This window comes from Acanthopagrus latus, chromosome 15 (assembly GCF_904848185.1).
Source record: "Acanthopagrus latus isolate v.2019 chromosome 15, fAcaLat1.1, whole genome shotgun sequence".
Classification (NCBI taxonomy): Eukaryota; Metazoa; Chordata; class Actinopteri; order Spariformes; family Sparidae; genus Acanthopagrus; species Acanthopagrus latus.
In genome coordinates, this window is record NC_051053.1 from 4,694,047 (window position 1) to 4,721,182 (window position 27,136).

The 27,136-nt window shown below is 42.4% G+C and overlaps 1 protein-coding gene across 3 annotated transcripts in view; it reads left to right on the forward strand.

Moving 5' to 3' along the window:
* Positions 1-353: 353 nt before the first annotated feature.
* The window catches only part of lrmda (leucine rich melanocyte differentiation associated), a 222,283-nt gene continuing 195,500 nt past the window's right edge, over positions 354-27,136 (forward strand). For 2 of the 3 annotated variants that reach the window (XM_037124391.1, XM_037124393.1), the window contains exons 1-2: positions 565-819; positions 2,292-2,392. In XM_037124391.1, the coding sequence (XP_036980286.1) occupies positions 778-819; positions 2,292-2,392 (143 nt within the window). In that variant the 5' untranslated portion in view covers positions 565-777. The other variant, XM_037124392.1, reaches the window with a different exon arrangement.

Consider the following 27,136-nt stretch of genomic DNA (forward strand, 5'->3'; position numbering starts at 1 on the left):
AGTGCTGGGAACATTTGGGATGCTTTAAATACACAACAAAATACACAACTAAGGTCTAGTTGTTTTTAGCCAATGCACCAATATCTTTAACAGAAACTGAGCAGAACAGGAACTCTAAGTATTTCCAAGCCACCTGTATTGGGTTTACGAGATGAACTCTCTGGAAAAATGAAAATTCACAGGTGAGTTTGGAAAGTCTCTTGGGTAAGCCTCTGATATAGAACTCTCCTAACAGAGCTTAAGTGGCTTTTTGAGCTCAAATCGAAAAAAAACTGAACTCAATTTCAAAGATTCTTGATGCAGACCGATGGGAGATGCGGGGTGTTTATCTCCTGGTGGTGTTATCTGGCTTCAGCCACATGGAAGCTGTTACGCATCAGATCATTTCCTGTGGCCCAGTGTTTTAATGAGGGCCATTTCGGGATGAAGCGGTCGACCTAATGGGGGATGTGACGCTGTCTCTCCACCACCAGCAGCTCTGACCCTGATCACAAACCCTCAGCCCTGAGATACGATCTGTATTAAACCCCGAGTCCACGTGCTTCCGCACAACAGCAGGTCAGCTGATTGAAACGGCACGCGGAAACTGTAAAGTCAATTGAGACGCGCCAGTGTGGACGTCCAGAGCAGCCGGGCTCTATCCGCCAAACATTACCTGTTAATGTGACAAACAGCGGGTTTTTTTTTCTTTTCTTCTTTCTTACTCGAGCTAGGACTTAGGAGAACAACCCGGCAAGCTTTATCTCGGATCGACACAGTCACTGTCAGGAGAAAGTCATGGCACAGAACGAGACGCTGGTCGCTTTGAATGGAACCCAAGTAAGTTTACTTTCAAAGTGTTTCCGTCGGACTTTGCTCCCGAATATACGATAATTGAAATAGCACAGGAATACATTCAAGTGCAGTTGTTCCGTGCTAAACGTACGCAGTTGTGTGTTTACTTCTTCGACAGCCCGGGTGTCATGTGACAGCCTGTGGAGAGCTCACAGTCGTGACTTTCAGTTTTGTGCTTCCTCCTGCAGCTGCAGAGAATAATCCCTGCGAGCAGAGCAGCGTCATGGGTAGTGAAGTTCACTGTGCATGCTGCTGTTTAAAGTACTGTTCAATGTGTATAATAACCACTGCAAAGCCTGTGTAAGATGATGAGCCTATGCCTTTGCAACGTTGACAGAATGGTGGAATGCTATCAAGTACGTTCACTCAGGTGATGTACTCCTCTGAGGTACTTGAGTTTTCCCATTTTCTCCATTTCAGAGGCACATACTGCACTTTCTGTACTCCATGTGATGTACCTGACAGCTGGACTTGTTACCTTTCAGATATCAGTACAAAGTAATTGGTGGTGTTGAGTGTAATGTTGTTGTTGTGATAGATGAAGCCTGTATGGAGAAGTCAAAATTAGCTCAGCCTTTACCAGCTGCAACACAGTGACGCTTGTAAAATACATAAATGTGGTAATATTTATAATCTGATAACAATACAGGCATGCATCAGCTTTATATGGGCCTTTCAGCATAATGAATACTTTCACTTTCGGTACTTTCAGATCATTTTTGAAGCTAGTACTTTCTATTAGATTATTTCATTTTGGTGTTGATACTTTTACTTTGAGAGAAGAACTTCAAAGTCAGAATTTTAATATGTATAAGATCAATGAGGTAATATTGTTGACTCAGCACTATTTGTTTTTTCCATAACTTAATTAATGAGCTGTTCTCAGAGGAAAATATGGTAGAAAGGTGGCAGGGTCTGCCACGTATGAACAAAACAGTATGAAACTGTGATGTCCTTTAAGGTCATTCTATTCTATTTATTCAGTCGTGAAAATGAAGAGAATTTCTTTAAGCATTAAACAATATATATATATATATATATATATATATATATATATATATATATATATATATATATATATATATATATATATATATATAATATATATATATATATAATATATATAATCTTCAATGAAGATCTTTCGTACTGAAAAACTACATAGTGCACCTTTAAGTAAAACATTTGCGCCGTTTCACCGCTGTATGTGGCCTCAGTTACAAACGTCTGCTCCTGTGGGTGCTAACGGTGAAACGCTCTCGCTGTAGTGTTAACTGCTAAATCATGTAGCATCCTGTATCATTCAAAATGGATTCAAACAGTGCTCCCAAGTCATTATTGTTTTAAAGGTGGAGCATCCTGAAACAGCGTTATATAGCTGTGCTCATGTTAGGGATGCTCTTGCATTTACCTCACAGTTCTCTCTCTGTTTTTTTTTTTTTCTTCTTCTCTTAAAGATATCCTACATCGGACATGACTGTAAATACATTCCAGACTTCCTTGGGGACACGTATGGCAAGTTCGCGAGAAGGCTGGACCTGAGCTTCAATCAGCTCCGGTATGAAAGACGCACAGTACACAAACATGTAATCACCTCGATGCACATGCTGCCTGCCCGCGTCTCCCTCGCGGTCTGTCGCTTGGTGACACGCATCTTTACATCAGGTGCAATTGAATTGGTTCCCTGGGTCTGTAGGTGCTCAGAGTGTCATCAGAGCATCAAAGAGCTGAATGAGCGTTACAGCCGGGCCGATGCCACGCTGGGGCAGGATAAAAGGCGCAATCGATAAATGTGACATGCTAATTCGGGGGGCAAACAGAAGAAAAGATTCCTCTGTCAGGACATGAAGGAACACCTCATGGCAGCCGCTTCAGAGGGGGCTGCCACTTCAGCAGCAGGACTAGCACAGTTGATCTGGCAAGTAAAAGAAAGGAGATGATGGTTATGAGGTGCTTTTGTTTCTGAAGCCCTTTCATGACTGTCAGGCCATGAAGCCGCCTGAATAGAGGCAATTTTTGGTTGAAAACTGTTGTCTCGAGGCGGTTGTCTGTGCTGGAGGTGAGGAGTCCTCAATTGCACTGATTGACGCCGTGTCACTTTGCAAAAAGCTGCTCTCAGTGCTCAGGCCGGCTGGAAAAAATCTGTTTGTCAATGGGCGGATGAATGAATGAATGAACTGTGAGCAAGGCGATGTTAATGTTTCTGGAGTGATGTTACCAGGAAAAAAAAAAAATCCATTAGTACCAGGAAATGTATGACCTATGACCTGCTGACCTAATATGAAATGTTTTCCTGTGTGCGCACAGTTTTGTGTCATACATGACTCAGCCTTTATCATCACATCAGACATACAGGCATAAATGTAACGGCCAGTTGACCTGGTGCATTTGTTTTCTAATGTTGTTGGGTTTTTTTTGTTGTAAACGTTTTAATATTTGAATAATACTTGAAGAAAGCTGTTTCCTTTACTGCAGATATATTCACTGTGTTTGCCACTTTTGGTTGTGGTCTTCTGATTGGATAATTTACCCAGCATCCATGGCTATCTGCTGTGATGCTCATTCATATACACCTCATAGCCCTATGCCTTGAGCCATATTCCTGTATGCTATGTGTAGCCTTTGTGAATATGTTGTAAGGGTTACAGTAGTTTGTTCATTAGAGCACTTACACTCTTTCCGATTTTAACATCATGTGGTTGTTTTGTCAAGTGGCTTGTCTGTGGTCATGTTTTTCTGTTTTTGTGTTCATCCCCAGAAGAGCAGCTGACGCTCTGCCTCAGCTAATGGGGATCCAAAGGAAATCGAAATAAACCTGTTGAAAGGGAAATTAGTAAGCGGGGAGTTTTCACTTTCATGAAATTCGCGCTGCCGTCCGATGCGCCTGTCACACATTCAGCACTGATCAGACATGTCTGAGTGGGATTTGATTGCGCGATTGCATAAACGGTTCTTGTGGAGAGGAAAACGGACTTGAAATACAGTCTCGAGCTCATCACGTCCACCATCGTCTTACGAAAGATTTAGCTTGTTTTATTTGCAGATATCTATAATCTTAACAGTACAGAAGTAATCCTAATTGTCATCTAGATCTTTCAAGTTGCTCACTCCAAAGAGGAATTCTTCTGCATATCTTATCTTAGCTGGATAGCAACTGGCTACATCATCAGCCCCAAAACATTGGCTGTTACCCTCAGTGGCTGAATTGTTGCGTTGATGATAGCCGATGACTTCCAAGATTTGTGTGTACAGAAATGTTTTTTTTAACCTGAAGCTTTGAAAAAGAAATATTTTGCTGACTGGAATTGTATTCTGTCTCTCTTTGTTCACTTACACAACTAGCACAGGTAACCATGGTGTTGTGGTATGTAAATATATTATATCCTTTACACAGAATGATACGATCAGATCTTGACTGCTGAGTGCAAGTGCAATGCACTCGGACAGTGGAACAGCAGACGTCTTGGTGTTTCCTCAGAGGAAGCGAGAGGCTGTTATGTTTCACAAACAGCCTTATGAAATCCGACTGAAACAACCCTTGTGTGTGTTGCTTTCAGGGAGATCAAGGCCGACATTATGTTTCTCTCCCTTGAACCTGTCACATTAAGGACTTGATGTTTAGAATCAAATATTTATGACTCACATATTACTAATTCATTATTAATTTTCAGTTTGGCTAATCTCACATGTCAGATATCATTACTGAACTTCAAAGGCTGGTGCGGGCAGAGGAGCGCTGCAGAAGTAATGAAGTAGTACTCGAAACCATTTGGGGCTCATATCAGTGGACTATTGATTGATGGTGTGCTGGTGGGCAAAGTGATCTGTTACATAGCGCTTCACCTTTTTCTCCTATAGACGCTGTGTTTGAATGGTTCACATTGAAAACCTGTGTAGTAACCAGCTGGCTTTGAAAAAAAAAAACAAAACAAAAACATTTGAACGTTAAGATTACTCGTACAGACATTTTGTAAAAAGGTTTCAAGGCTGATTCTCACAGGTGAGTCATCTTGATACAATAATCCCCGCATAAGCTGTATCTCTATTCATTACTGACCTAACGGTATGGTCAGATCTACATATCCACTATTCTTTCTTGAGCTCATTCTATGCTGTGATGGATGTCTGTAGGTGCTCATATGACAACAGTGTGGAGTCACGGCCGGGTGGAGCTGTGAAATTCAATAATCAGCCCATCATGTGATAAAGTTATATGCTAACTAAGGCAGCGCAACCCCCCTCAGTGGATTTGATCCACCCAGGAATGCAAAGAAACCAGGGAGACCGCGGATTCTCATATTAATGGTGGAAAGCTTTTCCTGTTGCAACTTTTTTTTTTTGAGTTTTCTGCTCATTTCCATGCTCATTTCAGTTTATACTGAAGTTCAACAGATTTAATTTCATAAAGACGCCACCATGCGTATTGTATAGTTTCCATCAGTGAAGATCTATAACTTTGGTGCTTGGTGCGGGTTGATGTCAACACTACTTTGTCTCCATGCATCTGCAGTGATAGAAAGAAATTAGCACACTTCAACTAAGCTTCAAAACATTCAACATTCATTTAGCATCACAGTTTCACATGATTGTGTTCTAGCTAGTGGGCTTTCCTGCAAGACGAATGTCATGCTGAAAGCAGTCAATTATAAATCATCACAAACATTTCTTAGGCGACTGTTAGTCCTTACTGCGGTACGTTAGGTGTGTGCTTAGTGGGCTGGCCAAAACAAGCCTGTGGTTGCCTTAGCAGGAGTTCTGTTCTTTGGCTATGTGTGCTTTATGCTACTGGGTTAGTAGCTGAATGAAAGTCCGTCACTGCCGCTGCTACTCGCTCCTTCCCTGGTTCAGAGGCTGCGTGCTTTGTGCAACAGTTAGCTGCTAAACAACAGGCCCAAGTATATTTAGTGACCCATTTTAGCAATTTAAACCGTCCATAAAGGATTAACTAGTGGACAGTCTGCCGTCAATCACAAGTGCTGAGAGAGCCTCTTTGGTGTTACATCCCTCCTGTAAATGAACTGATTTTGATGCAACCTCTATTTTTTTCCAAATCAGCCTACTTCTGCTGTTGTTTTGTACATGCTGTACCGGGTTATTGTGTGGTGCATGTTGGTTTTGACTGGCTACACGATTTACAGGCTGCCTTCACACACAGCTCACCTGCTGCTATGGCAATGGAACCACAGTTGAGAAATTCCTATATGCGAGGTGGCTGACTTCATAAAAAGCTTACCACTGACGAAGAAAGCCGATTACATTGCCGGTAGATGGAAAGACGGAGGCGAGGCAGTGCGTGTGCCTTAAGGCGTGCCTTTGAAGAGGGGCACAGCAGATAGAATTCACGCCTACAACAGTGGCTTAGGTGAATTTCAGCACACTGGGCCCAGGTGCACCAAGTTACTGCAATTAGCTACCTGCTAAGGGAGAAGCACCGATTAGACAGACACAGGACAAATACACAGCTCTAAATTGACACCACAGGGGATCATCACACAAAACAGTAGCTCAGATTTTGTGCAGATGCTGCATCTTTAAGCAAACTGATGAGAGGACCAAACTTTAATGCTCCCTATAAGGGAGATTTACATAGGTTTTTTACCAAGCCTTGTATCACAATATCATAGAAATATGCATCTCATGCATCAACATTCAGGAATCTACTATCAGACTTTCAGACGTCAGACAGCGGAGACATTTGACCTCGTTTCAGTGTCAGCTCCGGCTCAAACCAGGTGTAAACAGATGCACACGTTAGTGAAGCTCGGTGGACTGCCTTCAGCGTCGCGCACTTCTTCATGCTGCTTGACTCAAATCGAGAGAGAGAGACATTGCCAGAGTTTGTTGTAGCTAATATGCTTATTTCTGTCAGCTCAATTGACAACACTCATCCGGCAGCCTGACAACGAGTCACAGTGAGAAGCAATGCACTGGCACCACCTTTAACTCAGTCCTGTGTGTTTCCGCCGTGTGTTGCACACGTGTCGCGCGGTTGTGTGTACGCCCGTGCACGCTTACTTGCGCGCAGTGTGTTTGTGCATCTGTCTCTGCGAGCGTAACTGTGAGTGGCTGGGCAGGTAATGGCAGGATGAAATTATGGTAGCGGGCTGTCACACCCACACCTCTCCCTCTGTGTGCTGCAGTGTCAGCCTGTCTCATCAATGTGTTGAGGAGTGTGGCTCACAGTGAGATTTCTGTCTCGGGACAGGCCTGGATAGTGTTGTGTCGTCCACTTTGTTCCAGGTCAGGTGTGTACACAATGAATGCGGTGAGCGGGCGTGCGCTGTCACGACATGTCCGCTCTGTGACTGGGGTGCACTTTGGGTGCCTGCATCTGTTACTGCCCTCAACACATGAGGTTTTGAGGAGGACACGTGTCTGTGAGGCACAGGAGGGCAGCCCAACATTGTTAGAGCAGTGAGAATCTTTTGACATGGCATCTTGATGAACAAGTCACACTCGTGCATTGACGCCGTTTGTGAAAACTTAAACCTGACCTGAAATTTAAACCTGCTTTCTTTTTTTTTTTTTATTTTTTTTTTTTTTACCTAGATCCGTTTAAGCTATTTAGATCCGCCTGTTGTGTGTCCTCTGTAACATGAGCAAGTGATTACTGCATGTACAATGTGTTGCAAACAACTGCCAGATAGTTGCTATGGTTGATCATAATGTTTTTCTTTCCAGGTGATCTGATTTTTACAGATCACGTCATCTGTTACACAAATACTGTTTGCAATAGTGCTCTATTTAAGTGTGGTGCTTTAATAGGGTTATGGTAGTGCTCCACTGAATGACTGACTTTTTATTAAAGTTGTTTTCTAATATTCTTAGTTCTATGGCTGGGTATTTGAGAAATGTGTCAAAGGTCCAAACTGATTGGTCGAAAAGCTGATCTGGCTGTGTTATTTTTACAAGCCAGGTGACAGTACGACAAATACTATAGACCTATATTCAACCTCTACTCACTCATATGCAGCCCTAAAATAGAAAAAAAAAAGTAGTGATGTGTTGAGGTGCATTACCTCTTCCAGTGTTTTTCAGTCTGTTCCTGATGGCTCCCTGTCCTGCATGTCCCCTAACAGAGCTTGATGATTAGCTGATCGTGTGAATCATGCGTGAGGGAAAGCGTCCAAAACATGCAGGGCAGGGAGCCCCAGGAGCCTCAGGAGCCCCAGGAGCAGGATTGAAGAACAGTAGCACTGTTTACATGGACATCATTTCTTCATTCGTCGGGTGTGTTATCTCTTCAGGTGTGTGTTTGATCCTCTCCCTGTCCTGAGGGTGGATATCTATTGCATCTTCAGTGCAGTATTTTCCTTAGATGCTGCCATCTTTGGTGAATTGAGAAATGTGCGTCACTATGCATTTATGTCACAACAGTGGGCATGTTCAAAAGGTTATAACAGGTTATAACCTTTACATGGGATGATGTTTGTTTTGATCGCTCAGTGAAATATTTGAACCCACCCCTTACGCCTGTAACTGAAATTTAGTTTATATGGAGCATTTTTATTTTGTTGGGCTTTTAAACCATTTTATAATTGTAATTTTAGGCTCCATGTAAAAGACAGCTCGCAAGTTCTTTGATTAGAAATCAACTTCTGACCACATACATTTTAAGGTCATTATATATGTTATGATTCTTTTATCAGGTTAACTCCAGACTCTGACAATAGAACTTTATGCTGAAATTCAGCCAGCCATTGAAGGGAAACTTTATCGATTTTCAACCATCGCCGTATCATGTTGTTAGTCTGAATGAGGAATGGTTAACATGCCTGACCTCACAGCTCCCAGATGTTTACTAGCAAAAGTCTCAGGCTGTTGTTCGAAACGACAGATTGTACTTTTAATTTTATATACCTGCCATGCAATCACAGTGAGTCCATTTTAGGGTTCACATCAAGAATATTTGCTCACAGTTATTGGATGAACAAACCTGAATTTTTCTCGCCATCCTAGGAAAAACGTGGAAGGAAGTTGCTTAACAAAACTCAGATCACAACTGTCAAACAAGGCAGCGCTGATCCAATATGGATCAAGATTCTGTTACTGCATTGCTTATTTCTCATCTCAAATGCTCCTCGAAACACATTGAGCGTGCTGCTGAGGTGTAATATGACAAGGTTTGTTCATCTTCTATGCACTGCAAAGACAGCTCGGGTTTATGGAAGGACCGTCTCTCCAGCAGTCCTCCATTTAGGAAAGTGGGTTCCATATTGGACTTTTGCATTGCAGATGAACCTCAGTTACCTGTGTATGTGTTTGTATGTGTGTGCCTACGCGTGTGTCTGAGGGGGTATGTGCTCACCCGGGCTATGTTGGTGATGGCAGGCGTTTTGCATTTTAATGACAAATCAAGTATGCTAACTCGCATTTTAAAACGAAAGTGCTCTAAATGTCGCCTGGCTGTCAAAATGAGATGTAAGCGGTCTGATGAAAAGAGAACAAAGAAGACAAAGTAGGGAGGCCTGGTACACTGAGAAATGAAATAAAACCTTGTATGGCCTGTCAGCTGTGTCATTTTATATTCATATCTAAAGAACATTATAGTATTACTCCGCCGCTCACGCCTCACTCATCTGTCTTTCTTAATTCGTCACAGGAAGCGCGCTGTCTTTCAAGTTGCTGCGTGTCAACACGGGAAGGGGCCTGCTAATTGACAAATGAGTGTCACAGACATCAAGTGCTCCTTTTCTATCCAAGCTAGGTAGACTCCGGGTGTTTGATGGTGAAGGGAGGAGGAGGGGTCTGTTATTGGCAGAAGCCCAGCAAGAGGCATTAGACCAGTCCTAGAATGAGAAGTGACAACGGCAAGAGGGCCTGTCATTGTCTCGCCTAAGTGTTCAATCTTCAGAGATGCCGGTATGCAGATAAAGTGTCAGTTAGGAGGAGAGGATATGAAACATTGGCAGTATGAAGTCCTCAAATCACTTACATGGGAGCATGGAGTGTGTGTGCGTCTGGTAATAGTGGTGGCGTACTCTGTCCTGCTGAGGAAATATATTCCATATCCGATCTATCAGGCCTGTTTAGGCCGACATTCTGGGATAACCTGATCTGTGTCTCGTAAATTAGGGAGGATGCAGAGCTCTCCCAGCCCTGAGAGATTTAAACCAGATAGATGAGAGGGACACGGCCTGGCAGGAACTAACTTATTCATATCAAGGACATTGATAGTTTGTATCATTCTATGGTTCTGAAAAAAAGAAGAAAAAAAAAGAAAAAACCCTTTCTAATTTTTTGCATTTTTTTTTTTTCAAATGATGTACTACCCCTGGGAAAGTGATGGGATGACAGAGCTGTATATGTTATGCATAATGGATGTCTTGTTTTATTCCTCCATTTCTCCAATTTGAGCTTAAATCAGAATTTTCCTTTATGTTATCAATGCAAACACTTCTCTCACTGTAGAGGACAGTTAACAAGGTGCCAGTGGAGAGCCCGAGGGCCAAAAAAAAGTTAAAGGACAAGGTAATGAATTAAAGGATAGGTTCACTCAAAAATGAAAATGTAGTCATTATCTACCTACGCCCATGCTGACAGAAAGTCAGGTGAAGTTTTATTGTCCACCAAACATTTTGGGATCTTCACAGCAAAACAGCATTGCATAATTCGCCTTAACAACTAAAGTAGATGGGGACTTGGGGGTATTTAAATGGGGATTTATAACCAATAATAAAAACATAAAATAACTCTATGCGCTTAATCCAAGACTAGGGAAGCCTTGGGATCTGAAAACGATTTAACGCTAGTGCCTTTAGCTCTCAAGCTACAATATCTGATATTATCAAGGAGGTTAAGGTCACTGGTGATCAAATGAAACCCACTGTCACCTCAAGCAAAATTATTATTATACACCTGACAATTGTTTGAAACATTTTTGACAATGTAAGTACCCAATTCATTAAAACAATAATCAGTTCATTTCAGCCATTTAAATGCAGACATTTGACATATCTGTAATTCAGCTGGTGCTCAATGAACACCAAAGTATTTGAAGTAGGTTTTGAAAAAATTGGAGTTTTGGTGGCGATGAGGTTCACTTTGTTACATTCTGCGCCACAGCTAAATCCCTACAGTCATATTAATCTTATTAAGATGGAACACTCAAAAACAACCCATGGTTCCATAGATTCAGTTAAACATTAGTGCAGGTCTTGATGCAATCATATTACTCGTCTTTTCATAGTCTTAAGTACATCACACCACATCAGCTTTTTGCTATGATCACCATGAATGTGAGAACAAAGACGACTAAATGTATAGGCAAGAGTCGAGGAGTCACTTAATCAAGGTCTTCCATTCTTCTTGTTTTGCTGTCATGGAAAATTCATGGAAGTGAAAATGTTTTTTTTTTTGCTTAATGCTGTTTTTGCGCCCTTTCAGGAAGTGGCAGTTATTGCCATGGCAACTATTCAGTGACAGTAGGCAACAGTCCTTGATGTTGCCCACAACATTGCAGAAGTCTAAATGTATGCAACAGTGAGTTGTACATCAGTTCTTCCAAGAGACAGCTGTCTCGAGTGTCAAGCTACCAAAATAAGAATACACTTGGCAGACTCCAGTAGAAAAATCAACTATTTTCCTTTTAGAATGGCTTTAAGAGTTTGCATACATTACATAGCTTGGGTTTAATTGTCCACCTTATAAATTCGGCCAAAGAAACTTTTTTTCAACTACGATTCTGAAGGGTGAGTCACGTGTGGTTGAAGCTAGTCGTTAATTATGTAGCTGATCAAAACAACATGCAGATGACATGGCAACAACCAGGGGCACTTAAGTAGGCCTTCATTAGATAGAAGAGGTTGCATTATAGTGCATTTAAAGAGAGCCTACATACATGCATACATACATACATACGTTTTACTCAAGTAAAGTATATGTGTGGGAAACTGCTGTACATTTAATTTAATAGGCTAAATGTATTAGGATATTAAGAGACAGTCTTGGTTTTAAAGTGCCCCGCAGGCCCCTCATATGTGTACCACTGGTGCCATGTTGGTGAGCCCTGCTTAAGTCCATGTCTAAATACTTCACAACCTCCTCTCTGTTTTGTGAAAGTCCCAAACTCATTTGTCCCCACTGATGATGTAAAAACAGGCCACAAAAATGCCTCATTAATTCCCTTAAACTGCCGGCCACTGTAGTTTTACGGAAACATAATCAAAACAGGGGCATTTGGTGGGGACTATTTTCAGTGGTGGATTAAGACAGATTTGTTGCTCTGAGTATTTACAGCAGCAGGACAGTGTGCGTTGGATTGATTCAGAACAAACTGCAGTGCCCATGTTCATGGTAATAAAGGCACGTGTCAACCAGTGCAGTGGTGTTGTTCACTGATGTGTTTTTAAATAGGTTTTGAACAATGGAGGTCCATGCTACATCAGGCTCCGGCTGCACAGGATACTTGCTAGTAGGATTAAATCATTGTTGATGGTTTGGTCTTTTTACTGTGCGTGCTGACAATGGAAATATAGAATGTTGTCGACTTTATCCTTTCAGCCTGTCGAGCAGCCAGTCTGTTGGCTTTCACTTGCACATTTCCTTTACCCTCAGTATAACACACATAGTATAAATCTTTATCTCTCTGTTAAAACACAACAAAAGCCCACTGATGGCAGAGGAACCATCTGTTAATCACTGTCAGGAGCTGCCATCAGCCTTCAAGTGCATTCCTCCTCTCTTCTTCAATATAAGGCCATCTTGTGGTTTTGGATTGTGAATGAAATAGAACATCTTTATGTTCCTTTTGTTCACATTATATATACTGGGCAGTGATGCCATTCCTTTTATGACTGCGTCACATTTTTTATTGTATATCCCAAGACGGATGGCGTGCCACTGACACAGAGATTTACAGGCCTTCAGCTTGCAGTGGCAGAGCTTTAGAAGGGTCTGCTGACATCTAGCCAACACTTTGGAGGAGGAGAATAAAAGCTGACATTTTATTGGCTCCGAGAGAGAGAGAGAGAGTGAGGGAAAGAGAGGAGTTGGGGAGGACAGAGGGGATAGAAGTAGAAAGGAAAAGAGATTCTGTTTCTCTACTTTATATTTTTCAGCACTGCCAGCTGTCATGGGGACCTTGCTAAAAGGAGGGGATTTATTGGGTATTATTTAGAAACTTGTCAGTGGTAATGACTACAGCTATGATTTCAATTATCACCCACTAAATATAGCTTAATTCACTGCCGTGCTGGCCATAATGAGCCCTGACATCATTTTTCAAAAATCTGATACCATGCTATTTTAATATTTCATGTTGACCACCGATTTAAATTTCCTCCCTGGTGCTTGGCATGTGGCAGGGTCCCACTCCCTCATGTGCAGTTGGATAGTCAGAGCTATTGAGTTCAAAGCTGTCCCAGGGATATATTTTTTCCATTGACAGAAATCCAATTAGTTTTAGTACACAGTCTGGCTGAATAAAATGGGTCTTAAAATCTACAATATGTTTCCTTGGCGTTCCAGCAGAGTGCAAAGCCAGTGATGGATCTTTATGATTTGACCTGATGGGGCCCAAGTGGACATACTCCCTTTTTTTTCTATTTTGGCAAGTGAAAAACAAACCATCCATATGTCTTACTCATTTTCATAGACACAGCAGAGCCTTTTGATATCGTGTAAACATCCACTGTGCGGGGCACGGACCAGCTAAGATCTTGACTCTCGTACATATTTAAACATTTATTAAATACTTTACAACTACTACACAAATTCTGCCGAAACACCGTGTAAATATGAGCGAGGGAAGAAGTCAGATGTATAATTCATTAGTGACATGTTTAGTAAGTAGACGATTTGGGGAGCGTTAATGTGTACTCAGGTTTTGACATGAGGGTGTGCATTTTTAAGCAAGCATTAAAAGGGAGATGATTAGGACTGGCATTCTGCTGTCAATAACAAGCTTGCCGCTTGAAGTTGATGATTTGGGTGAATTTCAGTGCAGTAAAACTGCTTCCTTGTCAGTCTTGTCCTCGTGCAGCGCTGGTTTAAGAGCGAGGAACTCGTGTGAAGGCAGTTGGGATGACCGCCAGCGATTAGGACCCTTCCGTTTGAGCGTTTTCTCATTCTAAAAAACGGGGAAGAGGGCGCCAACTTATGTTTGAGACACAACCTGTGTCTCTTTTAGCATAACTCAAGCGCTGTTTATGTTCACCCCATCACGTTCAGCCATCTCCCAGATTGATGATGTAAGCAACTGGAAGGCATGGAACATATTAGAACAGAGCATGGAGAGGGGCAGCCATGCTTCTACTTCCCTCGGCTGGGTCCCAAATGGAAAAAAAAAAGGAGAAAAAAAAAAAAGGTTGGAGCCTGTTTTGGAAGAGGAACAAAGGAACTTCCTTTGGTATGGTCGAGGCAGTTTTGGTCGCTTCATGGCTTTCAATCTCCCACAGTCTTTCCTAGAGGGCCCAGGGGTGAAAAGTGAAGACAGATACATGGGTGATTCATGCCAAGATTTTAGAGGATGATTGCAGTTTTTGCCATGTTTTGAATTTTAGGGGATGATTTTTTAAGAGGGCTTCATGATAAATGTTGACAGAGGATGAATAAATCCTCTGACCATAAAATGGCGTTGGAGGCAGTTATCAAAGATAGCAGCTCTTGAAGGCCTCACGAAAGGAATTTGCTGTTGCGTCTTGGTGAAGACGAGGGACTAATATAATAATCTTTTAACCTCTGTGATTTAAGTCAGGTTTAATAATGGTTTGCCACTCTTGAAGCGATAAACTACACTGCATGCGGGCCATCTTATTTGCTTGCTCTGCAATTTCAGGCCCCTTACAGCCTTCGTGGGTGAGTTTTTTTTTTTTTTTTTCTTCTTCTTCACTCCTGTAGAATGCTTAAACCATCTCTGGACCCTGGACAGCTGTGCCACATTCTCAGCACAGCTGTAACTCATTTCCTGTTTCCATTTCAGATAAACGTACTCACATCTTTCACAGCTTTCACTTATAAAAAAAAAAAAAAAACCCACCAAAAACCAAAAAAAAAAACACGCGGACTGTCCTTCCAAGCCGCCATCCCCAGAAATTGATATTGGTCAGACAGGAAGATTTGTGGGAGATAGCAGTCCCTGTGCTCTCACATGGCTGCACTCTGGCTCTCCCCTTTCTTTTATTATTTTAACTTGTTTATCGTGTGTATTTGCTTGTTCCATTTGTGATGCGTGAAGAATAAGTTCAGAAAAACTGTAGTTAGGAATGAGCTCAGAAATCAAGGGCAAGCTCTGTTTTTTTTTTTGAGGCTACATCTGACATCCATCAGCATGGAAATATGTTTTAATGGTCAGGCAGGCTGCAAGACATCAGTAAGCTGTTGCCTCACTTTTCCACCCAGGGACATATTGAGATAAGAAACAGTGACGGCATGTTTCATGTCCGTGCTGCTGACACGTCTGTGCTGGAAAACTACAAGGAACAATCCTTCCATTTTGGGGCCAGCAGTCTGTATAGCACTGTCTTCTTGTTCTCTGCTTTCCCTCATAAAACACTGTCTATCCATTAGGATAAACGCATTGGCTCCCATCATAGCGGCTCCACTGTGAGCTGCCGAGTGCACCATTAGCTGACAGTACGATTATGTGAACAACAAACCAAACAGTCGTCTGATCTTTTCTGTCTGTCCAGACGTTTGGTGATGTTTAAGAGTTTCTCCCCAGTGGTAATGGTGAGATAGCTTTTGCACCGTGGGCACTGTAGAGTTTCTTTATTTTCTCCCTCTGTCTGGATCTCGGGCCCCTGGGTGCTCCAAGGCTCAGAACATGTCTGTACTCAGATGTTTCAAAACACCAAACGGCAGAGGAAGAGGAGTAGAAGGAGGAGGCAGAGGAGGAGGAGGAGGAGGAGGAAGAAGGGATAAAGGGAAGACGAAGGGAAATGGGCGGAGGGTACGGAATCCTCACAGGGACGAAGTGTACATGTACAAGCAGACCAGGCAGAGAGGCCCAACAGGGTCTGTAGACTTGTGATCTGAGGGCCGTTTGTGTGTCAGTCAGATCAAAGTCTTTTGAAGAGAAGGAGAAATCCCTTTACCTTCTCTGACTATGGCAACCCTGTATTGGCAGCTAGGTAAAAGGAAGGGGGAGGATAACAGAGGGCTGCAGTGAAAAGGCTTCAACTTGTGATGCTTTTTTATTGTTTTTGTTTCACTTCAAGTAAAACACACATTTGTCCGCAGACATTTTTATTTAAACAGCTTTAGGCACGTTGTTCTGAATAGCATTTAGTGTATACACAGGCATTTTTATGCCTGTAAATATTATTACGTCAATTTGAAGTAATAGACCAAGTGTAAATAAACGGGTCTCTGCTGTGTTTCACCAAAAAAAAAAAAAAAAAACAGCTGCGTTGCTTTATAGCAAAAAAAAATAATATTCCTTTAATCAATAAAAAGAAGATGCTCTCCCAGAAAACATGCACAGCTTATGTATCTGTACTGTACTAGAGAGGAACTACAGGTGAAAGGAATCCACAATGGTGAACTTGACCAGATGTAAGTTCCTTGAACAAGGGATTCAGATGTCCATATATCGCTGGTGTGTGATATAATATTTATTGCCGGTACCATATTCATTGCCCCAGGTATTGTTTTCATAAAACGTTTCTACTTAATTGTGCACCTTTAGCATATGTTCTTTATTCCAGCTTTAATTGTACGTCTTGAGAATTTTTCCTTGTTTAAACTTACTAGGCTAATATGTGCTGTGAACCTGTATGTGTATAGAAGGTAAAGCACACAAGGAGATATTTGGATGGATATTTTCACAAATCAAAACGTTGCTGTTTGTAGTTTTGCATCTGGGCCAAAGACAGGGCTGGGTATCGAACTACAATACTTTTATGGCACTGGATGAATTACCTCGATACCATCGAGTATTGAAACATGTCTCGCTATTAGATAACAAATTTCAGTATCCAGGGAGTTCCCCCTCATCAGCATCAGCGAGCGAATAAGCATGCAACATGCCAGTTGTGCCAAGATCAAACGGCGCTTGTGATTGGCTGTATCGCTTCATGCAGGAAAAACACAAGGGATTGATATCAGTGCAAAAGGGGCATCATGCAATTGGCATCAAACAAGTGTTGTTTAGTGACTGGTATAAAAGTCAGTGTATTGGTATCAGTGCTTATTCAGCTGTTTGGACCAAAGGGGAGTGACTTCAGTGTTGAGACCTTCTCGCCTTGTTTGATATGTTACAGCCTTTGATTTAGACATTTTCAAATTTAGCACAGCGTCACTCCCTCATACAACTTATTCTCTGCATGTGTATCCTCATATACAGTATGTTTTAAGAAAAATAAAACAATGAATTAGACGGTGACAGCGTCGATACACAGTCACCGTAGGTTTTTATTGCCTGGGGACAGCTGCCGGCTTTGTTTGCGGTTAGATTATGTCCTCCTCCGCTTGGCTGTTGTATTTTGCAGACATCTATGACTATTATTAGGTACATACTGTATCTTTACGACCTTTTGTTGTGATTGTGCTATTGTCAACTTGAGCTTCTCAGCTAAACACCACCGTGTCAATCTTAAAGAGTTTAGATAACAGTTTGAGTCATTAAACCAAGCCAAATGGTTAAATGCTTCTGATTAAGACTACATTTTAATCTCTAGATGCATATGTTTTTTATAGATATGCATTGGAAGCCAACTACAATCAGAACCAAGATAAACATACAGTGGGCCTATATCTATATCTATATACAAACACACAGCTGTTAATTTCAGGGAGTGCCAGACAGTCCGTCACTCATACTCACCCCCTCATGCTGGGATCGTGTAGTGAGTGTATCCTTCCATGGGCCCGGCTGTTTAAATTAATTATTAGTTTTATAGCGAACCCCGAGGCCTTGCACAGGCAGCTAATCCCTGTAGAGGGCTAATCCGACCCCGCGTTACAGAAAATCAATGCTGGTCTTTGGTGTTGGCATGCCATCAGGGCACAGGGACACATGTCAGACAGGCCTCCTGATTTTTTCATGAGGTGTGTTTTTGAAGTGGTGGATCCAGTGGAGGATGCTCGAGGTACCCAGAATTGAAAAGAATATCCGGAAGCGAGAGAAGGCTTGTATGACCAAATTTCTCATGGGGTGCTGGTGATGCAAGTGTGTGTGTGTGTGTGTGTGTGTGTGTGTGTGTGTGTGTGTGTGTGTGTGTGTGTGTGTGTGTGTGTGTGGTTTTTTTTCTTGTGTGCATTATTTTAATGGAACAGAGATGAGATCTTGGAGGGAACTGGTTAATGTCACGAACGCAAGTGCAAAAAGAAAACTAAGTAATACAATGTCTTTCTTTTAGTTAATGATAATAGGCCCTAGTAGAACGATCCTGTGACTGAATTTTGTCTATTTTTTTTCAAAGCTTGGTCGTGACACTGCTGGATGTTGGATGGTTTGTTATATTAGATCCATCACTGACCTTCCGGCAACCTCTGTGATGATGGATGTGTGCGGTAGATGAGTGTCCTGCAGTCATCAAGGATTTAAAGGGATTTTGTTTGCAGTGGCTGACTGCAGATCGAGCAGTTTGAGTTATGTCATGCTCACTATTTTCGCTGGTTTGGTGGCCGAGGATTGGTGCCAGACAAGTCTCGCTGTAAACGTCAGGCTACGCTGTCTGCCTGATAATTTGACGGAAGGAAAGGATTGAAGCAGTCATTCTGAAAATGTCAATTTGTGTCTTTTTAGTAATAAATCTTTTTTTATGCCCCCCCCCCCCAAGATGAGAACATCCCATTTTGTCTTGGCAATGATACGGACAGTCTGTGTTTTGAGCTCAGTTTAATATCTTGTCAGATTCGATACTTTGTCAAAATTGAAACTACCATCTATTTCCTTTTACTTTGTCAGGGTTTAATACCATTCAGAGAAAATATGAATATTTCTCATTCCTCAGTCTCATTTCATATTCTCAACTGTCTGTCAGTAATTGGAGGAGAGGGAGAGATGATCTGACCCAGTCCCCTACTTTTTTTTTTTTTGCACCTCTCATTCTGCCTATTAGTTTTGGATTACCAGCTTTCTCTCTCTCTCACCGAGACTGGCAGCTGAAGATAATAGCTTTCATAATGTGTGGAGTTTTCATTCCAAGCTCTTCTGTGTTTCTCTTTATGAGAGAACAAAAAAAAAAAAAAAAATGTTGAGTGCAGTCAGTCTATTCATTTCCTCTGTTGGGAGATTAATGAGGGGAACAGTGCTGTCTAAAGCCTTTTGTGACAGGCTTCAGAGTCCCTGTACAGGAGGACTCGTGTCTGTTCGCCCGGAGTTCACAGAAGCAGGCAGTCATTTGCGTTCACACTGTGACGGTTCATTAGAGGGGCTTGTGCGTGATCAAAACTATATGCTGCAATTATCTAAACATTTGTTGCCCATTTTGTTTAACCTCGCGGGGGAGTGAGCCGATATGATACGCTAGACACGAGCTAATTCGGGCCGTTTTGGGATTTAACTCACCCAGCAAATTAAGTGTCCTCAACAGCCGAACTAAACGCTAAATGTTGTTTGATGACGCCATGAAGTAAAGCCTTTGTGTTTCTGGTGAGGGGCGGCATCAATAACAAAGTGACGTAGATGGAAACATCTTGTGCCCTGTCATGGGACCTTTTGAGGTTTGAGCATCTGCACCATCCTCTTAACTAGAGCACAAAGAGACATTCACTGCTGTCTGTCAATCAGGCACTGGATATGCTGTCAGTCCATCCGTATCTTTTCAATTGTGCCACTCACTTCAATAGTCAAATGATATTACACATGTCAATAAGATATGCTATTGTATAGAGACCAGAAATATTTTCACATGAAGAGCGTAGCAACTCCGTTAAACCCGGGAATGCAGACAATTGCAGAATATATAGAATTCAAAATTACGGTGACTTTATTGTTTATCGACCCCATTCATATTGTACACATCAATCCTACATAATGATTAAAATACAGTAAGGGCTTTAAGATCTGTATCATGAAGCCACATCTCTACATATATATATTAAACTGCACCACATGTGAAATCTTGAAATTGAGCGGATCTCTGAGTTTTCCTGTTGTTCGTCCTCTGCTACAACTCCATGTAGTCTATTAAAGAGCATTAAGAGCTCTCTTGTGACAGGAAGAACTGTGCCAGTTTCTTCTTATCATATGACCAACAGCAAAATAAAATCAAACCATCATCATAACTGTCACAGATCTACACCTTGAGAGTTTCCTCTTTTTTTGGCCTTTTTATGGCTTTATTTGATAGTTCAGCTGAAGAGGTGACAGGAAACAGGATGGGAGAAAGGGAGAGTGACGCGCAGCAAAGGAACCTGGGGAAGACAAACCCAGGGCTGCTGCAGTGAGGACAAAGCCTCTGTACATGGGACCCAAGAGAGTTTCCTTTACTGACTCTGTGCATGCGGCATTGTGTGGCATTTTAATAGTAATCCATGTCCTTTCACACTGGACAGAGAAACCAATGATACCCATGAACATCTGGATTGTGTCTTCAGTGGGAAAGGGTACAAGGCATTCATTCCGTGGTCAGATGCCTCTGTGTTGTCATGGGCATCAACTGGCTCCAGCTCTGATTGACGGTAGTGGAAACATGACATCCGGGTGGACACGCTAAATTTGTCCTCTTTCCGGTGTGATGCTCTGACAGATAGGCTTTCCATGGTAGGCTATATTCCCGGTGTGACGCAGTGTTCTATTTGCCCAGCAACGCCACCATAATTTTGCATTTTTAATCAACACTTAGTCAGAAGACGGACGCTACAGTTACAGACTCACTCAGACGTTGGAGGTGTGCTGCCTGTCGTCTGCAGCTCCCCATCTAACAACTCCCGCAGACCAAACACCAAACTACTGCCTGACATTTTTCAAACTGATCCGCTGTCAGAAAAGACCATCGTTTTACTCCGTAGAGGCGTTTTTGATGGCCAACCACACTGCATTTCCTGTGACTAGCCTACCTCATAGTAGAAGTCAACTCTCATTTCCTTGGGGTTCCTTCTCTTGAAAAACACCGGTACACTTAGTTGTTCTTAGTTGTTGCAAAGTTTCGACACCGTGGCAACGTTAATGACACGCGTAAAAATTCTGGAGATTGGCGTGTAAATCATTCTCCATCCGTCTCCGTTCTAGCAGCACAGGAACTTTGTGTTTGATAGAGAGACAGAAATGAAAGATGGAATAAAAGTAACTGCCGTCACATTGTCACTAGCCTCGGCGCTGCTTTTCACTGTTCCCTGTTTCCCAGCTCATTCTTGATGTCAAACGTGACACATCACAAAAAAAGCCCAAAAGAGAAACCTGTCTTCTGGTAATGGGAAAGGAGTCAATCTGATAATTTTAGCTGGTTTGCCTGCATTTGAAAAACCTGCATATACATACATGCTAATTTGGATGTAAAATGCTAAGAAAATGCAGCGTACTGTGCATGGCTTGTTCTGCTTACTGTGGGCCTACTTTACTGAGATTGAGGAAACCTTTTTTTTTTTTTTTTTTAAATTGAAGTTACTCTAGAAAGCCGACAGTAAACTTGTTGCTGTCTCTGTGGGCTCAGACTGTCTCTGTGGGCTGGCTGAGAATTACGAATCCAGATATAACCGCCGCACACATTCCACCACTTATTCTCATAATTCATTCGCTCATTCTTAGCAGTTCACGCAGGCTGTCAGACTTCTTGTTACAGGCTCTCTGACTTTATGTCCGGACCGCCTCCACAATGACACAGTTGAGACAAATGTGGATGTGAGCCAAACACTTCTTGTTTTGCAGAACTGGTAACGTGCCATGTTTTCCTCCAGACGCAAAACAGTCAGCGTGCTTCATTTTCCAGACGCATTATTATATCTTTAAGAATTTCAGTGCGTGTTTTCTGGCCCGTCTTCATCTGTCAGATATGAAAATCCCGCTTGTGAGGATGTACTGAAAATGTGTTCTTGAGCGTAAATAATGACCTTGCAACTAAATTTATTTATTCAGCTTAACTTTTGGGAAAAGGCATTAAAAACCTGTGTAAGCCTACATGTTTTATGACTATACAAACTACTTATTAGAAAGTAGAGGAAGAAGAATTTTTTGTAAAACAAAAACTTTTATTTTTTCTCCCACACAGGCAGCTGAGTGGTATATTTGCTTTACATGGCTTTGATTAAAGGTTTTGAGAGAGAGGAGACATTTCTTCTTGCTTTATGGCTCTCTTTGCCAGCTTGGCAGCCGCACTAGCATTTAAATGCCCATTAACAACCTTTTAACTGTCAAGATCTTTTGAAATATGGATGTTTGCTTTCCTCGCTGCCTCAGAGCCACCAAAATTACTTTTAATAGCGCGAGCGTTGGTATTAATATGTTCCTCCGTGAGCGCCGGGCTAGCCGCGTGTCACTCGTTTGTGCAAAGGAGTTTGCCAATGATGTCTGATTAGCAGTGCAAGGGGAGATTAATAGATGTTTCTTCCCCTCATTTGTTATCACTCTTTTAGTGCATTGACTGACTACAGCGTGTGATAAATAGAGGGAAGCCTCTGCATTTCCTGAGTGTGACACTATCTATCCCCTCGTCAGCTCAGCCCCGTGTTGATGCGATGTCTCCTCTGACAGCACATCCAAAGTCAGCTGCCTAGTCCTGTGCAATTTCAGCAGCTGAGGGGAAGGTGTTTGGGATCTGCATTTTAATCCTGGCCTGTTTAATGTTTGCCCCCTGACAATCTGGGCCAGACATCATTTTAATGGTATGTACAGTGATAAAGCCAATAAAATGTCAGAATGATTGATAATCTGAGCATTATAGCAATATGACTTTCCAGTTCTCCTCTGCGCTCCAATGATGGTTTCCAAATTGAATTCTTTGTGTGTGTGCGCGCGCTCGTGTATGCATGCACACACACACACACACACACACACACACACACTCGCGCGGCATGTGTACGTGCGTCTTTGCAGAACTTTAGGTGAGAGGAAAACAGAGGAAATCTTGTTAGTTCCTAGTGAATCAGTTTTTTGTGCTTATGCAATACATTATTTCCAAAATAACAAACCACATCGACTGAATAGATTATCCCAGAATTTTTGGCCTGCTTACTGTATTTGTGTAGAAAATAAAGATTGGAGTGGGAACAATTATAAGGAAGATTACCATATTTCTTCTGTTAAATAAATGATATGAAATCTTGCTTTCCTCTGGGTGTCAGGAGCTGTGAATGTATGAGCCAGGCCTCCAAGGCCAGTGTGTGTGTGTTTCATATCAATGCCGGCTTATTTTCGTCTACCGGGGCTGGATGAGAGGTGGAGGGGGAGAGGATGCCGTCCATATCTCTTGACTTATGAACTCGTCCAAACACAGGTGGACATGACATGCCGCAGATGCTGCTGACGCAGTCAAATGTTACAGTTGCATTTTGTCATCAGGCCTCAGCCCTGATTGTTATAAATTTGACCTTTTCTCATTACACAATTTGTCGGGATCAGTCATTTTCCCACCGGTGCGATTGTCATCCAGTTAAACATTAACCTGTCTGTTCTTTTAGAGCCGTTCTTTAAAGCTGTAGGCTCACCTCAAGTCTTACGGATGAGATCAAATGGCTCTGGTTCACTGATTTATTGCTTGCTATTTGCAAACCAATAGCAATTGGTTTGAGATTGACAACACATGTAGGCCTGTAGTGCAGTCAGTGTCTCTGCGGACCTATGAAACGGCTCCTTTTATCTTCAGCAGCGTCGGAGCAGTCCTGCCTCTGACTGGCAGTCATAGAAAGCTCTTTGTTTTATGTAAATGGTGATTGATGACATGTCTGGCGCAGCCTGCAGTTTTTGACAAAAAGTATTGATGGCTGCTCTCAGTAAAGTGTTAGTCCAGGTGACAGAGCAATCCATTTTAAGATGAATGAGAGAGAGAGTGAAGGAGAGAAAGGCAGAGAGAGAGAGCGGGAGACTGAAACGGGAAAGTCATCTGCACCTTCAGGAACAGGTTGCGCATTTGTAACTCTAGTTCTGTGATCACAGATTTCCAAGACATAGTACTCACACACTGCCATCTGCTTTACGTGATGTAGGTCATGTGACAGTTTTAGCATGAATCCTGGGCGCTGCAGTGCTGGACAAAAACTGAAACAGTGGAACATCTGCAGTTTTTGTTGGCAATACGAACCAGTTGTGCATTTCACGCTTTCTAATGGTAGAGTGTGTCGGTTCCAGGTGTGTATCACAGCGGCGTCTGTCCTCATTCAACGCAACGCCTACTGTAGAAGACCAGAGAAGATGCTGACCTGTATCTAATTAAGATGTTGAGGTGCACTAAATGCGATGTACTGTGTAGGTGAAGTCACTGTACTGGCCAGCAGCAGCACTGCAATAGAAATTGCATTGTGTACATTGTCTTTGTTTGAAACACGTAGTGGTGACTGTATGGGATAGCCTTACAGGTGATGGCAGATCTTTTGTGATTCTTGCTCAACTTTGTGCACATGAACCCCTACAACAAATATTTCTCAATCATGTTGAATCTGGTATGTATTAAAACCATGACTCATCCTCCTTGGGTACCATAATACTCACTTTATATTTTTGCTAATGTAGATGCCAGGGCTCACTTTTGTTTTTTTAAGAATGAACAATAAATATTGATTTGGATTTTCTTTTTCTTCTTCTTCTGTGTTCTGGGCCTGTGTGTGTGTGTGTGTGTGTGTGTGTAACAAGGGAGTGAAAAAATGTAATTTCTCCCAAGTGGATTAGTAAAGTAAATCTATTTTTTTTTTCTTCTACTGCCCTGTATTCCCAATACTGACTGACTTTTTATTTTGAAAAAAAAAAGTAGGCCGCTTAAAACATACTTCGTACTTAATGTTACCAGCAAATGAAAAAGCTCTCTTTCCTTATCAAAATATACTGTACCTGTCCATCAGTTAGGGCCCATTTAGCGCCTGTGGGACTTGGAGCATTTACAGCCACTGGATTTGTTTGAGTTGGATAATGGGTCCATGATCCACAGGGGCAGCTCCATCTCCTCTCTGACTTTGGAATGATGAATGTGAATTTGCATTTGCTCTATATGCTTTTACACTCCACACTAATGTCATTTCTATAATGGAGCCGCTATCAAATTTTGCTTTTGGCTCTATGCGGCGACGAGCGTTCAAAGGACGAGGCGGCCTGAAGTTGCGGTTAGCAGGCGCGCCTGATACAAACAGCGCGTCTGCATACGTAAAGAAAATCTCTAACCAAAACGACTCCAAAAATGGACCAGGTGCTGATGTGTGTCTGACAGAACCAGATTTAAGAGATGCTTCAAGGGGACCTTAACCCATGAAATCACGCTGTCCTGCATCCAGAGCCCCACCCTCTAACTGCTGTATAAATAGATTCTCGTGACAGGGTAATTCATCTCTGGCCATGAAAACATCAGCTTTAAAAGACAGCTCGCTGAGACCCTGCGCTTGTTAGGGGCCAGATCAGCAGCCCAGATGCCTGGGATGTAAACTCATGAAGAGAAGATTAATTTATCTGTCATCCCTGACTTTGACAGTTGTTGTAAATTTGACTCTGGCCTCAGCACACGGAAGGGAAGGGAGGGGCGGAGGGGGAGAGAAAGGAGAGACGGGTAAAGATATGGAGAGGAGTGTGAAGAGGGAGGACAGCATTAACGAGGGAGGGGTAAGGTAGGGGTGAGCGTGTGTCAGAAAATTTCAAAGATACAATATTGACAAGAGAACTCACTCACTCGCCGCTGGTGTGCACCTGGACTACATCTCCCGCCCACCTCTCCAGATGATGTGTTTGGAAACCCACTGTTAGGAGAATATTTGGGAGTGATTTCAGCCAACCTCGCCGGCCCCCTCTCTTCAAAAAAAAGCACTCTTCCTCCTCGCCATTTTTTTTCCCCCTGCTGCTTTTTTTTTTTTCAAGATGGTGGCCACGTAAGGCACACTGGAAAATGAGTAGTGGCGGTGTCAGGGAAGCCATTTGGGGTCTGATTGATGGTAGCAGGCGAACCACAGCGGCCATGTTCTGTGATCTCCCTATGTGCGAGCCGTGCCTGGCGCTCTCTGAGAAACAGGAGAAGTTTTTTTCAGAGTTAATGCTGTAGCCAGACGCCGTTGCGTTATATTCCTCATCAGATCCGTGTCAGTGTTTCAGAAAATAGATGATGAATTGGGATGCATGAAATGTTTATCATTTGAGAAGAGGATGAGCTGGCTTTGGAAGAAAAATGTTGGGGGCGGGGGTGGGGGTGGGGGACAAATATCGATGCCATCATCAAAACTCTGGCTACTGTGGCACAGATAATGCCCTGTGTATCCAGTAATTATTTTTGACATGAATTAATAATTGTACTCATAATTCTGTTGGCGTACATGGATTAATACGCTTTGGGGTTTTATTTTCCTGTCAGGGTTTGTACATGTAAGCTGAATGATTTACAGGATTTAGCCCAAATCACATAATTGCATGTTTCACATATCATGCAGTTCCACTGAAAAGCAACTGTTTTAGAGGTTTTTTTAGCCCCCAGTTTGCCGTGCCAGTATGAGCCGGAGCCTTTTTTTAGGATTCATAGAGCTACAGATGTGGATGTAGTTATGGCCTTCAGCGTGGAAACAGGGCTGGTGCTGTCAATAAAGACCGCTCCTGGGGTTTGGGTCGGCACAAGACTCTTGCTGTCTCGTCTTGGCTTCATTTGATCCTCCTTTGTTTCCGTAGGCCTGCCATGAACGTCGCTGTGTTACCAACAAATGTACATCGCTAATTTATTCTCTCGAAGCATTTGGGGAGCCTTTGCTTTGAAATAGTGCACCTCTTGATTGGATTTATTTGCCTACGTACGGAGCGTTAAAGGAAATCAGTTAAATTTGGTGCAAGTTATCAACACCTCCTTATATGTCTGATTGGACCTAGGGGAAGTGACAAATATAGCCCAGGAGATCTTGAGCTTTTATTGTGGATTAGCATGCTAATAGGCTTTCGACTTGATTTGACAGACCTTGCTTCCCCCCCGAGAGGGACAGCCTCGAGCCTGGGAGAGGGGTTCTGTATGGGGGTAAGCAGGGAGAAAGGAGGGGAGGGGGGAAAAAAAAGGGAAAGCGGGTTAAAAAAGGGGCGGGTGGCAGAGGGAGGGGGTGTGATGGTGGAGGTTTGGAGGAGTGTGGAAGATATTGCCAATTAGCATGTGGAAGAAAAAAGGTTCTGACAGGAGAGGTAACCCAGTCATGATAAATATGGTGACTTAACAGTCTCTCCTCCTCCTCTTCCCTTTGTCTGTCAGACCCCACAGCTGTGGACTTAAGAACTCTTTTCACCTAAAAGGAAATCAAAAGATAATCCCGAGTTTGA